Here is a 16,609-nt window from a genome sequence, read left to right on the forward strand (position 1 = left end):
ACAGGAAACCATCAAGTCATGCCCCTCACAGCAATAAACAAACAAAAACAAACCAAAATAGACTTCCTCAGCTGACACAAACTTTAGTTTCTCTTCTCAAAGGTTTCCATTATGTTTCTGGTTAATGGTAAACAATCCTGTAAGTGTAAATTGACCCTCAGAAACAGAGCATCTTTTTCAGTGACTGAGAATGCTGCTATCTATGTGATTGGAGAAAACTGTTAAAGCAATTTGTAAAACTCATTCATAAGCAAATGTCTTGGTTGTTGTTTTATCCCCTTGGTATAAAGATTTTCAAGGAGTTTCATAATCAATCACAGTACATGGTCCAGTGCATTTCAGATTATTTGGACATTATCAAAGCTGTCCTTTACCAACGAAAACATTTAAGAAAACTTAAAGGCACTTCTCAAACAAATGACATGATATAGGACTACTTACACTTTTGGCTCTCACTTCTTTTAAGTACAAATGTGATCATTCACCAAAGCAGAACTGTTTGACTATTTTACAGTGTCTCAACAAGAAGTTCTCTGTTAGGCAGAGGGGGCTACAGTGTATTCTGAAGCTATTTACCAAAAGCTAGTTTAGTAGAAAGAACTTTGGGCTCATCTTATTGTTCCTTCCTTTTTTTTTTTTTGGTAAGGTAACCTTTCCATTATGCACATACTGTACCATTGTCTGACTTCTTTCAGTGGATTAAGATTAGCTGGGAAGTAGCTCTATGTTTCTAGCGAGATCACTGATGGCAGTGGGTCCACTGCCATTTCACTTAGATTGCGCTGGTGCTTATGGTTAAATCATATCTAATGTGAAACTTCGAATCACATCCAGAGCTCCAGTATCAAAGCCACACATGTCCAGCATGCCTCTGTCATCTGGGTCTGCAATGGTAAAGCCACTTGATGTCATTCCACAAACAATCAATTTAGCTGGAATATCCATATTCTTTCGATATTCCCTCAGAGCGGTAGCAGGATGGACACTTCCAGCAAAGGTCTCGTTATCAGTGAATACGATGAAGACATCGGCAGCTGTATTTGTCTTTTGAGCCCAGATCATCGGAAGAGAGCAATCAGTTTCACCTGCTGGGATCTGACTCATAGTTAGTAAAACTTGTTGTAAGGTCATATCTGTAGTCACTGGACATGGTACCATTTCATCTGAAAAAGCAACTCTAGAAGAATCTTTCTCTGTTCGTGTGACAACCATGCACATTGCTGCAGCTACTGTGCTTGCATTGAGTACACTACCCAAAGCTCTTTGGTCCATAGAAGCACTGACATCGATTGCCAGTAAGAAACGCTTTCCAGTTGGCTTGACTGTCTTAAATGTTTTATAAAAAGCGGCATCCAAAGCTTGCAGAATTTCTTCATCGGGGCGCCACTTCAGTTTTCCTCTGAGCCCATGACCTGTCTTATAAGTTTCTAACGCAATTAAAACATGAAATGGATGTATACGAGCCTTTTTCAACAGTTTTTCATTACACAGCTTTTCACATACTAAAGACACTTCTGAGTTTCCTGGTTCAAGCACTGAGTTAGCTGTCATCTTTCCCAGATTCCTTAATAATGCTGTGAGAGGCATTTCTTGTAACAAAGCCTTCCATACCTCTTTAGACTTTAAGTGATTTGTTAGGAGATGTTCCCTAACCAGTCTGTGCTCTTCTATCAGATGAATGACTTCCAGTTCATCTTTTGTGTGCTTCACTTTCTCTACAGCCTCGAGATACTTTAATAATTTTTCAGCCTCCACAGAAAGCGCTTTTTCTTTATACAGTTCATGGACCTCTTTCCAGCCCTTTGTAATATATTTGGTGACAATAGCAAGTCCTTCACTGGAAGGTTTAAGATGAGACAGTCTTAACAGATCTTTGTGAGACCAGCCATTTCTCTGTGTGTATTTCGTAACTGCCAGGGCGAGGGCCATGCCACCCTTTTCATTGTACCAGTCTGCTACAGCCTTCCGGAGGGCACGACCCCACATGCCACACTTCATGCTTTCCTTTAGATCTTTCTTAAACTGGATAAAAGTAAAGAGGTGTGTAGGGATGCGACAAACTTCAGGAACAGCTTTGAAGGCGGCTTGTTTGGTGCTTATGTCAGAACACTGGGAGCAAATGGCGAGGGCAGAGAGCGTGGCTTCCTGCTTTGCGTTCTGCCTTCTTGACTAAAGGACTTTATTTCCTGTATCACTTCACATCCTCTGCCATCTTCAATCAGTCTGATTAAAGCTTCAGCATCCTCAAGGCCCAGCTTCTGTTCTTTGATATAGTACGTCCCACCTTCAGAACCAAAACATAAGAACCGGTGTAGCCGATTCATATCAGTGACTTGCCGCACATATCCGTCTTCGGAATTAGCTATCTGCTTCTCATTCAGTGGCTGCATCCGGCTTACAGATTCCTCCATTGTTCTGTCTTTAGGAAGTCTTTGCCAGGCGGCCGAGCCTCCGAAGCCGCCGCGCCACCGGGAGAAGCGCTGCGCGGTACCGCGCCGCCGCCGTAAGACGACCACGCACCGCGGCCTGACGGGCGACGACTGCTCCGGGGCCGCCGCCCGGGCCTCGGGTTCGGCTCCCGGGCCTTCCCCTCATTTTTTGAAGGATAGTTTTGCCAGACACAGAATTCTTGGTTGAAATTATTTTCTTTCAGCACTGTTAGTATATCCCACTGTTTTCTGTCCTTCAAGACTTTTGCTAAGAATTGTTGATAATTTTACTGAGAATTTTTCATAAGTGACAAGTTGGTTTTTTCTGTTTACAGCATTCTCTTTGTCCTTGGCTTTTGACAATTTTATTGCAATGTGTCTCAGCATGGGTCCCTTTAAGTTGTCCTACTTTGTGTTCATTGAAATTTTTGGATTTGTAGATTCATGTGTTTCCACAAATTTGAGAAATTTTCAGCCACTGCTTTTCAAATAGCTTCTCTGTCCTTTTGTCTCTTTTCCTTGACTGTTTACTTTTTCCAGACTGTTTCCTTAGACTGTTTACTTTTCTTCAATCTCTTTTCTTTCTGTTCTTCAGACTCAATAATTTTAATTGTTCTGTTTTCAAGTTGGCTAATTCTTTCTTTTGCCTATTCAAATTTGTTGTTGTACCTCTGTAATGAACAATTAAATTCAATTATACTATTTTTCAGATCCACAATGTCTGTTTGGTTCCTTTTGATAACTTCTATCTCTGTTGATTTTCCTATTTTGTGCATATATCATTTTCTTGATTTTGTTTAGTTCTTTACCCATATTTTACTTTAGCTATTTATTCTAGTAAATATTAATACATCTTTCTCAGAGACGGTTTCTGTCAATTGCTTTTGTTTCCTTTTAATGGATCAGATTTTACTGTTCCTTTCTATGCCATGTGATTTTGTTGTTGTTGTTGTTGTTGAAAAGTGGGCATTTGAAAAAAAAAAAAAAAAATGCACCTTTCTCAGCCTTTGCAAATTGGCTCTGTTTCAGGGCACCCCTTCAGGTAGGACTTACTCGAAACCTTGGAATTAGCTCAGGTCTTTCCCAAGTATGCATCTTACCTGAGCCTATATGTGGTATCTCAAGTCCCCTGTGTTCCTAGATGCTTTTGAATGTCCTAATTTCTAAAAGAGTCTCATTCCAGCTTCTCTACAGGGCCAGTCTATTAATGTCCCTACCTGCAATCTCTAGTCCTTGGAGACTGCAGATCTATAGTCTCTTTGCATCTTTCACAAGCGGTACTCACTGCTATTTTCCAAATTAGGAGAGACAGAGACCAATCCTTCAGCCAGTCCCTGGACAAGTTAGAATGTTGCAAATAAGTTGTGCTTCACTCCCTCCAGTTCAAGGTAGTATTATAGACTGAATGTTTGCATTCTTCCCAAATTTAGTTGGGAAAAACAGAACCGGCAAGGGTGGGATGTTTCAAGAGAACAGCATCGAAACATGTATATCATCTAGGGTGAAACAGATCACCAGCCCAGGTTGGACGCATGAGACAAGTGCTCGGGCCTGGTGCACTGGGAAGACCCAGAGGGAGCGGGTAGAGAGGGAGGTGGGAGGGGGGATCGGGATGGGGAATACATGTAACTCCATGGCTGATTCATGTCAATGTATGACAAAAACCACTACAATATTGTAAAGTAATTAGCCTCCAACTAATAAAAATAAATGAAAAAAAAATACAGAACCACTAAAGTGATAGTATCTGAATGTGGAACTTTGGGAGGTAACTAGATTTAGATAAAATCATGGAGATGGGCCCTCACAATAGGGTTAATGCCTTCCTAAGAAGAGACACCAGAGAACTTGCTCCCTCTCTGTCTTGCATCTGAGGACACAGAGAGAAGGCAGCTGTCTGCAAACCAAGAAGGGAGTCCTGACCAGAACCTGACCATGCTGGCACTCTGACCTCACACTCCTAACCTCCATAACTGTGAGAAAATTAACTTCTGTTACTTAAGCCACCCAGTCTATTTTGTCATGGCTGAATCAATGAAGCAGAGAACTGGGAACTCGGCTGTCACCTCCTCAAGAACAAAACCAACAAAACCATACCATGGGATGCGGTGAGATAGGTTTAAGTAAAAATGCCATGAAATTTCCTACCATTTCATAGGGTGGTTTTCTTGATGGGGCATTCACTTGGCTTCTGTAGACCTTTGTTTTTTGCACTCCTATAAAGTTAGTTCTCCAATTTCTAGTTGTTTACTGATGTTTCCAAGGAGGAACAGGACTTGGAGTTTCCTAGCCTGCCATTTTGCTGACATCCAGCCTCAAACATTTTTAAACAAAACTCCCTTTAGTTATCACTATTGTTTTATGTAGATGAATCAAAAGATTCTAAATGAAATATTCATATTAAGCAAGACACACTGTTTTATTTCCAAATATTTTGTCAGGATGCAGTAGCTATTAAATGCATCATCTCACTCTTCTGGAAAAGTTATTTACTATTACTAGATTAAACTCTTATAATAAAGCCTGTCATTTTACAATTAGTTTTGTAATAAATTCAATTATAAAATCACTTCAGAGCCATATGCCTAAAAATAGAACCAATATACAATAACAAACACTCATTTCTTTCTCTTTATTCTATTGCCTATGAAAGCTTTCTGATTTTCTCTCAAAGTGCTATAATTAATCTCTACTAGCAGAATGCTTCTGGTTATTTTCTTGCCTTTTATGCCACACACTGGCATTGCAATTTAAGCTTTATTTTAATTAAATACTACATGCTTTCTAAATTAGGATGTAATTCAGCTTGAAATATAGAGATTGTTACCAAGACTCATAAAAATATTTGCACTGATCATGGCTTTAGGGATCATATAGATCAATTCCTTCATGATCCAGATGTGAACATGATAGAGCAGATTGCATTTATTTGGTTGGTTAGTTCTAAAGTCACACTATAACCAGACCCTTTACTGATAGTCTCATGCTCTTTTTATTATTTCATACTTTCTTTTATCTGTTTCCCAATTACTCAAATAAAAACCATACTGAACTATATAATATGGCCATTTCCAGGGTGAAATTAAAAATGTTTAATAAGAATGGCTGAAGCAAGAGTTCTGAAGGAGAGTCTTATGATTCCAGATCCTAACTCTTTGGAAGCAGAGGGTAGAGTTTGCTTCAGAAGAAGCAGTGAGTAGACTGGGGATGGGAACACCCATCTGAATCAGAGCAGTGGCTATTTACCAACCAGTATGGGTGCATTTTAATAATGTAATAGCAGAACTGGGGAAATTTGCTTATTGTAAGATCAGGTCATCCCCTGGCTTTCTCTTTGTTTCTCTGATGCTTCCAGGGTAACTTCCAAACCTAGGATATGTTTGGATAAGTCTAACCTTTTCTGGGAAAAAGAAAAAAACTGTAAAGCAATCTTTAATACCTAGCAACCCCTCCTGCTTTAGGAAGCTTACAAGCTAACTGGTTGCCAGGCAACAACTAATTTCTTGTAGCAACAACAACAATGAACAGGTCACCTTGTTTTCAGCAAAAAAAAAAAAAAAAAAAAGCCTTAGGTTTGTAGAGAACTGACCAAAACAGGTTTGGAGGCCATCACTGAGGTCTCTTATGAACACTGACAATAACTAGATAATAATTAGGATACAAAGAAGAAACTGAGGGAGAGCTTATCACATAAATGATGAGAGAAACAACACTTAGGCTAAACTACAAGGGATGGATACCTTCTTTTCCAATATTTTGCATTACAATAGGTATGTGTTAGAAATACTGTAATATTCAAACTGAAATAAAGAGGTATGCCTGGGGTTATGTTGCCACAGGGTAAATAAAACATATCTTTCTTGAACATCCATTTCTTATATTTATTTCTGGGTCAAAATAAACCTATCATTGAACAGAATTCAAAATTACATACATTTTTGAGAAAACACAAAACAAATCTTAAAACTACGGAGCAGCAGTCTGGGTTTTGTCTCTGTCTTAGACTATGGCGGTGAAAGCCATCCTCCTTGACTGCTCTCTATCTGGGATCGTATCAGTTATCAAAACCACCCTAAAGCTTGGCAGTTTAAAATAACAATGCTTTATTATGTACTTCTCACAATTGTGTAGGTTGTCAAAGTGAGCCTTCCTTGTAGCCTCATTTGGGATCTCTCATATAGCTGCAGTCACCTGATGGCTCAGCTGGGGCTGGAGAGCCCAAGGCTGCCTCATTCATGCGAGGTAGATAGGGCTGTCTATCTCTTGGGAAGCTTTAACTCTTCTTCATCTGACTTCTCATTCTCTAGAGGCTGGTCTCATTTCTTTGCAGGCTGATTCTAACGAGTAAGAATACAAGCTACAAGAAGCTCAAGAACTTGCACAGTCACTTGCGCCACACTCAAAGCAAGTGAATTAATCAAAGCAAGTTAGAGCCAGCCTAAACTTAAAGTGTATAGAAATAGACTCTACTCCTCACTGAGAAGGGCAACCAATTCACAATGCATATGGGCGCTGAGAGTTGTGACTCTGTATTTACAACTGCAATAATCTCTGGGGAATTTCAGTGGATTGAGCATATTCTAGTGAACTGAGTGCTGTTCATTTCACAAGGCCTTAGGAATGCACATCCTTCACTTAAGTGAAAGGAACACTAATTATATGGCATGGGATATACCCTAAAACCTTATTTTATTTTCAGTTTGGGAAGGAAGGCCAACACAGGAAAGGTTTGTGCTACCACAGGTGTTGTCTTTAATAAAGGCAAAGTCAGAAAGAATGTGGGTGGTTGTTAAGCTCTCTGAAGATAAGTAGAAGCTGAAAGCCCCACATCTAATGAATTCTAAGTCAGAAAACACCAACTTTGTGATTGATAGAACTCCAACGACCATGAAACATGTAAATCATCAATATGTTATTTTTTTTTTTGATCCTTCGTCCTCCAAATATACTGAAAACAAAAACAAAGAAACAGAATACTATCTCTGGTACACCTCCATGGGAGGATAAAAGTAGGTGAGGTTGGCTGCATGAGACAAGTGCTCGGGCCTGGTGCACTGGGAAGACTCAGAGGGATTGGGTAGAGAGGGAGGTGGGAATACATGTAACTCCATGGCTGATTCATGTCAATGTATGACAAAACCCACTACAATATTGTAAAGTAATTAGCCTCCAACTAATAAAAATAAATGAAAAAAAAAAAAGTAGGTGAGGGTGGCAGGCTAGATATTTACTCACTAATAATCATTTATTATCTTCTGCTCTGGTGCTGTCTCTTATCATTCTTATTCCTTGTAACTTTGGCTTGAGAAAAGAGAAAAGCATGAACAGGTGGCCTATACCTTAGATGGCAGCTTAGGGAATAATCTTCAGTAAGGAGTCTGTGTCAACTAAAACTTACCGACCCTGGTTTTCACACCTTCTGCCAGCAACTCTTCTTTCTTGCTCCCTCAGCAACAGCTACATCATCAAGAAAACCTGATCCTAAGCATTTTGAAAACTAGGCTGGTAACTTTTAAAACTTCATTACTGGCTAACTGAATCTGACTTATTTTAGCTTAAACACACACACACACACATAGAGAATAAGTTACGCCAATTGAAAAGGACCAGAGAGAAAGTTTTAAATAGGAAAATTCATTAAGTAAAAAAATTAATTGAGCAATATGAGTGTCAGTGGGAACATTAACACAAGAATGACATATTTTCCTAACCTCAAGTTCTTACAAGGCTTCATCCCATATACAGTTTAAGGATTTTCACATTACAGCATTGGAGTCAATAAATAAAAAATCAGTAGAAGTTCATTTGCTTTCAGTATTACTCAAGGCAATTTCAAGTTTTACTGTGCCAGTTTGGCTATTCCTTGTGTTTAAGAAATTGCTTTTTCCTGTTATCCTTCCCCTAAGATGATAAAAGGAGATGGAACAAGAAAAGGTGATAACCTTTAAAGTACAATTTAGTAGCACCTTCTCTTATGATATTGTGGATTTATTTATTAATATTTAAGTAACTTGCATAAATATTTTTGTTATAATAGCCATCTAAATGATTTGTGAGAATTGACTGATACAACTAAGTTATACATTGATCATGAAACCTTTGTGATGAGTCCACTATAAAGAATAGCGTTCTCCCCTCACTGTATATTGTGAAAGTCTGAGTCTGCTTTTATAGGAAAATGTAAGCCTGAAATGTACATCTTATGGGGATACATAAAAAGAGGTGTACACATACAAAATATTATACAGAACATCTTGGTAATTGAAGTGAAAATTTTTAAAAAAGAAACAGGAAGGGAACTTTTTAACCTTCTTAAATAACACTGGATAATGAACTGCAAAATCACTTAACATAGGAACTGCCTATATACACAGAGAAACTAAAATGAAGAAACTCTTGACAATCCTAAGTAGCTGCCAAATTCAAACTTGTTTCTAACCTCCACATTCATTCTCCCCTTCCCATGGTAGATAATTTCATTCCTCCTTAGAAAATCAATTCCATTCCCAGAGTCTAAAACTAATTTAAGTCAGAGTCAGTTTTATGGTTTGAGAGTGAGCATCAGGTCACTTTGATGAAACACACCGAGGTGGTCATAAAGATGTAGTTCTTAGTCTCCCAACTACAGAGACAGTAAATAACTAAGAATCTTGGTTGCTACCCTCTAAAATCCATTGCCACATTGGCACCAAGGCCATGCTCTCCCACAGGCTCTTACTGAGCATGGTAGGCATAGGAAAGTGAGGCAGACTCCCTCTTATGAGAAGTATGAGGTTTCATATTGTTGACACTGACGGTGATTCTCAAACAGCATTGTAAAACCTTTATTAGGATGCATGGCAATTTAAGGCACTTCTTCCCAACATTTTCTCCTTTTGCCTCCAGGATCAGATTTGCATCTAATCTAATGGCTACCCCAGGCTTTTGAAGCTCCCTGTTGCACTTTCTCTCACACAGTCATTTCTGATAAAATTCTTGAACTTTTAGTTTTATCTTGATGTGTATCTTGTACAGGTCCTAAACTAGCACACACTCTGCAAATGTGAAAAAGCAATTTCTACCTTTTCTCAATTCCTAATTTTCTCTCATCTATAGCCACCGAAGCCTCAATTCTCATACATGACTTCTATCTTAGTCTTTCCTTGTGAGCTCCTAGGTGATAACCAAAAATGTGACAATAATAGGGCTTTTGTGTTCAAGTACAGACGTTCAGTTTGCCCCTCAGTCAGTTTCTCCCATCAGGAAGCTTCCATAAGTCTCTTCTTCTTCTCCATCAGACAGCAGACAGACCGAAAACCACAATCACAGAAAACTAACCAATCTAATCACATGGACCACAGCCTTGTCTAACTCAATAAAACTATGAGCCATGCTGTGTAGGGCCACCCAAAACAGACGGGTCATGGTGGAGAGTTCTGACAAAATGTGGTCCACTGGAGAAGGGAATGGCAAACCACTTCAGTATTTTTGCCTTGAGAACCCCATGAACAGTATGAAAAGGCAAAAAGATAGGACACTGAAAGATGAACTCCCCAGGTCAGTAGGTGCCCAATATGCTACTGGAGATCAGTGGAGAAATAACTCCAAAAAGAATGAAGAGACGGAGCCAAAGCAAAAACAACACCCAGTTGTGGATGTGATGGTGATGGAAGCAAGGTCCAATGCTGTAAAGAGCAATATTGCATAGGAGCCTGGAATGTTAGGTCCATGAATCAAAGCAAGCTGGAAGTGGTCAAACAGGAGATGGCAAGAGTGAACATCGACATGTTAGGAATCAGCGAACTAAAATGGACTGGAATGGGTGAATTTAACTCAGATGACCATTATATCTATTACTGTGTGGAAGAATCCCTTAGAAAAAAATGGAGTAGCCATCATAGTCAATAAAAGAGTCCGAAATGCAGTACTTGGATGCAATCTCAAAAATGACAGAATGATCTCTTCATTTCCAAGGCATACCATTCAATATCATAGTAATCCAAGTCTATGCCCTGACCAGTAATGCTGAAAAAGTTGAAGTTGAACGGTTCTATGAAGACCTACAAGACCTTCTAGAACTAACACCCAAAAAAGACGTCCTTTTCATTATAGGGGACTGGAATGCAAAAATAGGAAGTCAAGAAATACCTGGAGTAACAGGCAAATTTGGCTTTGGAGTACAGAATGAAGCAGGGCAAAGGCTAACAGAGTTTTGCCAAGAGAACGCACTGGTCATAGCAAACACCATCTTCCAACAACACAGGAGAAGACTCTACATATGGACATCACCAGATGGTCAACACCGAAATCAGGTTGATTATATTCTTTGCAGTTGAAGATGGAGAAGCTCTATACAGTCAGCAAAAACAAGACTGGGAGCTGACTGAGGCTCAGATCATGAACTCCTTATTACCAAATTCAGACTTAAATTGAAGAAAGTAGGGAAAACCACCAGACCATTCAGGTACGACCTAAATCAAATCCCGTACAATTATACAGTGAAAGTGAGAAATGGATTAAAGGGATTAGATCTGATACAGCACTTGATGAACTACGGATGGAGATTCATGACATTGTACAGGAGACATGGATCAAGACCATCCCCAAGAAAAAGAAATGCAAAAAGGCAAAATGGCTGTGTGAGGAGGCCTTACAAACAGCTGTGGAAAGAAGAGAAGTGAAAAGCAAAGGAAAAAAGGAAAGATATATCCATTTGAATGCAGAGTTCCAAAGAAGAGCAAGAAGAGATAAGAAAGCCTTCCTCAGGGATCAATGCAAAGAAATAGAGGAAAACAATAGAATGGCAAACACTAGAGATCTCTTCAAGAAAATTAGAGATAGCAAGGGAACATTTCCTGCAAAGATGGGCTCAATAAAGGACAGAAATGGTATGAAGTTAACAGAAGCAGAAGATATTAAGAAGAGGTGGCAAGAATACACAGAAGACTGTACAAAATAGATCTTCATGATCCAGATAATCATGGTGGTGTGATCACTCACCTAGAGCCAGACATCCTGGAATGTGAAGTCAAATGGGCCTTAGGAAGCATCACTACGAACAAAACTAGTGGAGGTGATAGAATTCCAGTTGAGCTATTTCAAATCCTAAAAGATGATGCTGTGAAAGTGCTGCACTGAAAATGTCAGCAAATTTGGAAAACTCAGCAATAGCCACAGAACTGGAAAAGGTTAGTTTTCATTACAATCCTTAAGAAAGGCGATGCCAAAAAGCGCTCAAACTACTGCACAACTTCACTCATCTCACACGCTAGAAAAACAAGGCTCAAAATTCTCCAAGCTAGGCTTCAACAATATGTGAACCGTTAACTTCCAGATGTTCAAGCTGGTTTCAGAAAAGACAGAGGAACCAGATATCAAATTTCCAACACCTGCTGGATCATCAGAAAAGCACGAGAGTTCCAGAAAAACATTTATTTCTGCTTTATTGACTAAGCCAAAGCCTTTGACTGTGTGGATCACAATAAATTGCAGAAAATTCTTCAAGAGATGGGAATACCAGACCACCTGACCTGCCTCTTGAGAAATGTGTATGCAAGTCAGGAAGCAACAGTTAGAACTGGACATGGAACAATAGACTGGTTCCAAATAGGAAAAGGACTATGTCAAGGCTATATGTTGTCACCCTGCTTATTTAAGTTATATGCAGAGTACATCATGAGAAACACTGGGCTGGAAGAAGCACAAGCTGGAATCAAGATTGCCGGGAGAAATATCAATAACCTCAGATATGTGGATGACACCACCCTTATCGCACAAAGCGAAGGACTAAAGCGCCTCTTGATGAAAGTGAAACAGGAGAGTGACAAAGTTGGCTTAAAGCTCAACATTCAGAAAACTAAGATCATGGCATCTGATCTTATTCATGGCAAATAGATGGGGAAACAGTGAAACTGTGGCAGACTTTATTTTGGGGGGCTTCAAAATCACTACAGATGGTGACTGCAGCCATGAAATTAAAGGACGCTTACTCCTTGCCAGGAAAGTTATGACCAACCTAGACAGCATATTAAAAAGCAGAGACATTACTTTGCCAATAAAGGTCCATGTATCCAAGGCCACAGTTTTTCAGTAGTCACATATGGATGTGAGAGTTGGACTATAAAGAAAGCTGAATGGTGAAGAATTGATGCTTCTGAACTGTGGTATTGGAGAAGACTCTTGAGAGTCCCTTGGACTGAAGGAGATTCAACCAGTCAATCCTAAAGGAAATCAGTGCTGAATATTCATTGAAAGGAGTGATGCCGAATCTGAAACTCCAATACTGTGGCCACTTTATGCAAATAATTGACTCACTGAAAAAGACCCTGATGCTGGGAAAGATTGAAGGCAGGAGGAGAAGGTGAAGACAGAGGATGAGATGGTTGGATGGCATCACCGACTCAGTAGACATGAGTTTGAGCAAGCTCTGGGAGTTGGTGATGGACAGGGAAGACTGGCATGCTGCAGTCCATTTGGTCACAAAGGGTCAGACACGACTGAGTGACTGGACTGAACTGAATTGCACAAGGGAGAGTGAATGTACCTCCTTAGAAGGAAATTGCTTCAAGGAGGAAATCAAAGTCGTTGGACATTGAAAACAAAAGGGTCCTGAGATACATCATATTTGAAGACATGATTTCCTAGGTTTCTTTGTATCAAATTGTCTGCGTAAAAAGTTTAGATTAACTGATCACAGAACAATTATTAAGATAAAATATTTTCATCTTATAAAATACTGGCTGCCATTACACTCTTATTACTCCAATCATTACTAAAGTATTGCTGAGTTCAACTGACTCTTGCTTTGGACCACATATGAACAAAACATGTCCTATTGATTGGTTCTGACCCAGGACTTTATCTGCTTTTGGTCTCATTAAGGAAATCAATGGTGCCTTTGTCTGGGGAAAATGTCATATTATCATCAATGTAGTGTTTCTGAATCAATGACTGGTTTAATGCTAATAACAACATTACCCATCTGCAATAGGGTGGGGTGGGGGAAAAGAACTACTTCCTTGCTGCTAAACTTCATGAAAAAAGTCACATAACTTTTTTTGTGTGGTTTCTCAAAAAAAATAAAAAATAAAAAACCTGTAGTTTGAGAAATAGTAATAACGATGGTCTTAAAACCTTAGATATCTTTAAAGGTTCAATAAAGCCAACTTCATGAAAGAAAGAGAACCACAGGGTCAGTTTCCCCATCTTGCATGTCACATGTGGTCTGCAATAACTGGCTTATAATATGCCAAATACAAGCCAAAATACAGAGGAGCCTACTGAGAGCATTTATGAAAATACCATAGCTCTGTGTATAAATATCACCACATGTGCCCTTTATGCTATACAAAGTGGAGTCAGGCAATATCTGAGCAGATCTCTGGACAATTTCAAACTGATTTACACCAACTTTTCTTTGGAATGGAAATTTATTGCCACACTCAAATTCTTTTTGACAGCTCTTTACAATATTCACTATTGTTCACTATTTTCTGGGGTAGACTTTAATAATTGTCCCTTTTTTGTTGTTGTTTTTTGGGATACAGCTGCTTTTCTCTCTGAAGAGAAATTCTTTTGGTCCACAACTTTAAACAGAAGACAGCTTTCCACTATTTTATAGGGTGCAAATTATTAAACATTACAGGGGTGGGGAAGGACGAGCATGGCTGAGAATGAAATAATGAATATACCAAAAAAATACAACCAAACAAATAAACTATATTGATCTAAATGAGTACAAAGGAATTTGGATCTATAGAGAGAAAGAAAGGTTTGAAAATCAAAAACAAAGAAAAAAAATCTGCTTTGAATATTTGGTAAATAAAATCTTATAGGCCAACTAAATATAGCACATAATAAATTCCATTAGAGAGTCAAGATTATGAAAAACAAACTGTTCCAGAGAAAAGAAGGCTGAGGAAACATAATGAGTAAGTACAGTGTGGTATCCTTGAACGGATCTTGGAAAAGAAAAAGGACATTAGTGGAAAAGCTGGGACATCCAAATAAACTCAGGAATTTAGTTATAGTAATATAACAATGTTAATCTCTTAGTTTTGACAAATGTACCATAGTTATGTAAAATATTGACATTAGAGGAGGCGAGGTGAAGGGTATATTGGAACCCTCTGTTCTACTTTTGCAATCCTCTGTAAATATAAAACTATCCCAAAATAAAAAGCTTATAAACAAGAACATAAGACAACCAACAATTTTATTTTCACACAGAAGACAGAGGACACTTTGAAATTTCAGGTTAGCTGATGTATAGATGGTGATCATGTGCTTAGGAGTTATAGTTGTTATACATTGAAGCAGGCCTTTTGTTTCCATTATTACTTTCTTTTTAAGCAATATTTCCTCATTTTAAGCTTAGAGTTAAATTTAGAAAGATGGCCACTGCTTCAAAGAACCCTAATGAAAAGAAACAGGCACATAAGAAGCTTCAGCTTTGGCATTCTTACCACAGTATTTTACATTGTACAAAGAAATTCAATTTTCCAAAATGTTTGTTTTATATTAATATGCCATCCCTCTTTATTAATGAAAAGGAAGCATAGCAGAAATGTCTTAGTAAAAGTGTAAGACTAAATAAAAGTGCAAGAGTTCCCTGAACAGAAGTTATTCTTTTATATTTTTGTATCTCTGTTCATGTTCTAAAATAACATGGGAGCACAGCAGCCCATCTATTACTCTGTGGCAATAGTTTCCTCAGCGTCTAATGAACCACAATTATGCTTCATCTGAAGTAGGCTTCTATGAAAGCATGAATTTTCTTCAAAATAATTAATCACATCATCATTATGCCATTTTCTTAGATCCATCTACATTTTTAATATGAATTTGTGATTTTTGAGAAATACTGTTTGGAAAATACCATCTGCCCATGAGCATTCGAGGAAGGAGTCAAGGAGGAAGCCAGTGCCCACAGAATAGCCCATGTTCAAAGGCACTACCCTTGCATCTGGGAAGCTAAGACAAATAAAAGCTCTCTAGAACACTGCTTTTCAGTGTTCGATGGCCTTGGAATGGTCTCCATAACATTTGAGCAACTTTATAATAAGGGTTACTGCATTTTCCCATTTTTATTGTATTATACATGGCCTAATCAATGAAATATGCAATAAGATATGCCCCAAATTCATACAATTGGTACTTGTAATTATTATGAGATCATTTGTGTTGCCACTGTAATTGATATATTTATCTCCAGCCAAAAATAAATTATGCTTTAGTTAGCCTGTACAATTATAGGAAAGCGTGCTGCTTCAAATAAACATTTTGAGCTATAAATAGCTATTCTGTGCACAATATTATTTTCAGGGTTACCTATAGACACAAGGGGCTTCCCAGGTGGCACAAGTAGTAGAGAACCTGCCTGCCAATGCAGGAGATAAAGAGACATGGGTTTGATCTCTGGGTCCAGAGGATCCCCTGAAGGAGGAAATGGCAACCCACTCCAGTATTCTCGCCTGGAGAACCCCTTGGAGAAGAGCCTGGAGGGCTACAGTTCATAGGGTCACAAAGAGTAGGACACGACTGAGGTGACTTAGCATGCACGCATAGACCCAAGACTCAAGCATGGGAATCAGTGCTTTAGAGATAGACACTAATAGACTTCCAGTAGTTGCTTGATTAATAGGAGTTGGTTGATAATGTCATTTAGATACTTTTGGTCTCAGGCCTGGACACCTGCATTATTCAGTCAAATGCTCTACCCCTGAGCTATACCCCCTGGATACTTGCACCATTAATGAAACAAGATTGGGGCTTCCCTGATGATTCAGGCAGTAAAGAATCCATGGCTGTTCAAATAGGATTCACCTGGAAAATTTTCACACTTATTTACTCTATTTCTAAAATATATTTTACAACTTATAAACACAATAGGGAACTGAAACAGTGATATTTTCCAAGCAGTATTTTTCTTTACAATAGTTCTTGAATTCCCAAAAGATCTTGCATTCAGTTTGAATTTTGATTAGATCATGTAACCACTCTACCTACAACAGATATATCACCATGAAGGAAAATCAATGTTACCATGCTTGCCTACCCAAACAGCCTTCTTTTCCATATTCAATTTCACCTTGTCCCATAAAATAAGAAAGGGCACACAAATTTAACTACAGGAGTGGAAAACATTGTAAGGAGAAATTTGAGAGTAAAGTGATTGATGTGAGGAATTAATACCATGAACA

General features: G+C 38.6%; 1 protein-coding gene across 1 annotated transcript; it reads right to left on the minus strand.

Annotated features, from left to right (window-relative positions):
• Positions 1-777: 777 nt before the first annotated feature.
• LOC133058486 (RNA-binding protein RO60-like) lies at positions 778-2,552 on the minus strand. Its single transcript, XM_061145188.1, is given in 2 exon segments — positions 778-2,153; positions 2,156-2,552. Coding segments are annotated over 2 exon segments (1,614 nt in total). The 5' UTR covers positions 2,412-2,552; the 3' UTR covers positions 778-795.
• Between the last annotated feature and the right edge of the window lie 14,057 nt (positions 2,553-16,609).

Source organism: Dama dama, chromosome 6, assembly GCF_033118175.1.
Source record: "Dama dama isolate Ldn47 chromosome 6, ASM3311817v1, whole genome shotgun sequence".
In the NCBI taxonomy this organism is placed as follows: domain Eukaryota; kingdom Metazoa; phylum Chordata; class Mammalia; order Artiodactyla; family Cervidae; genus Dama; species Dama dama.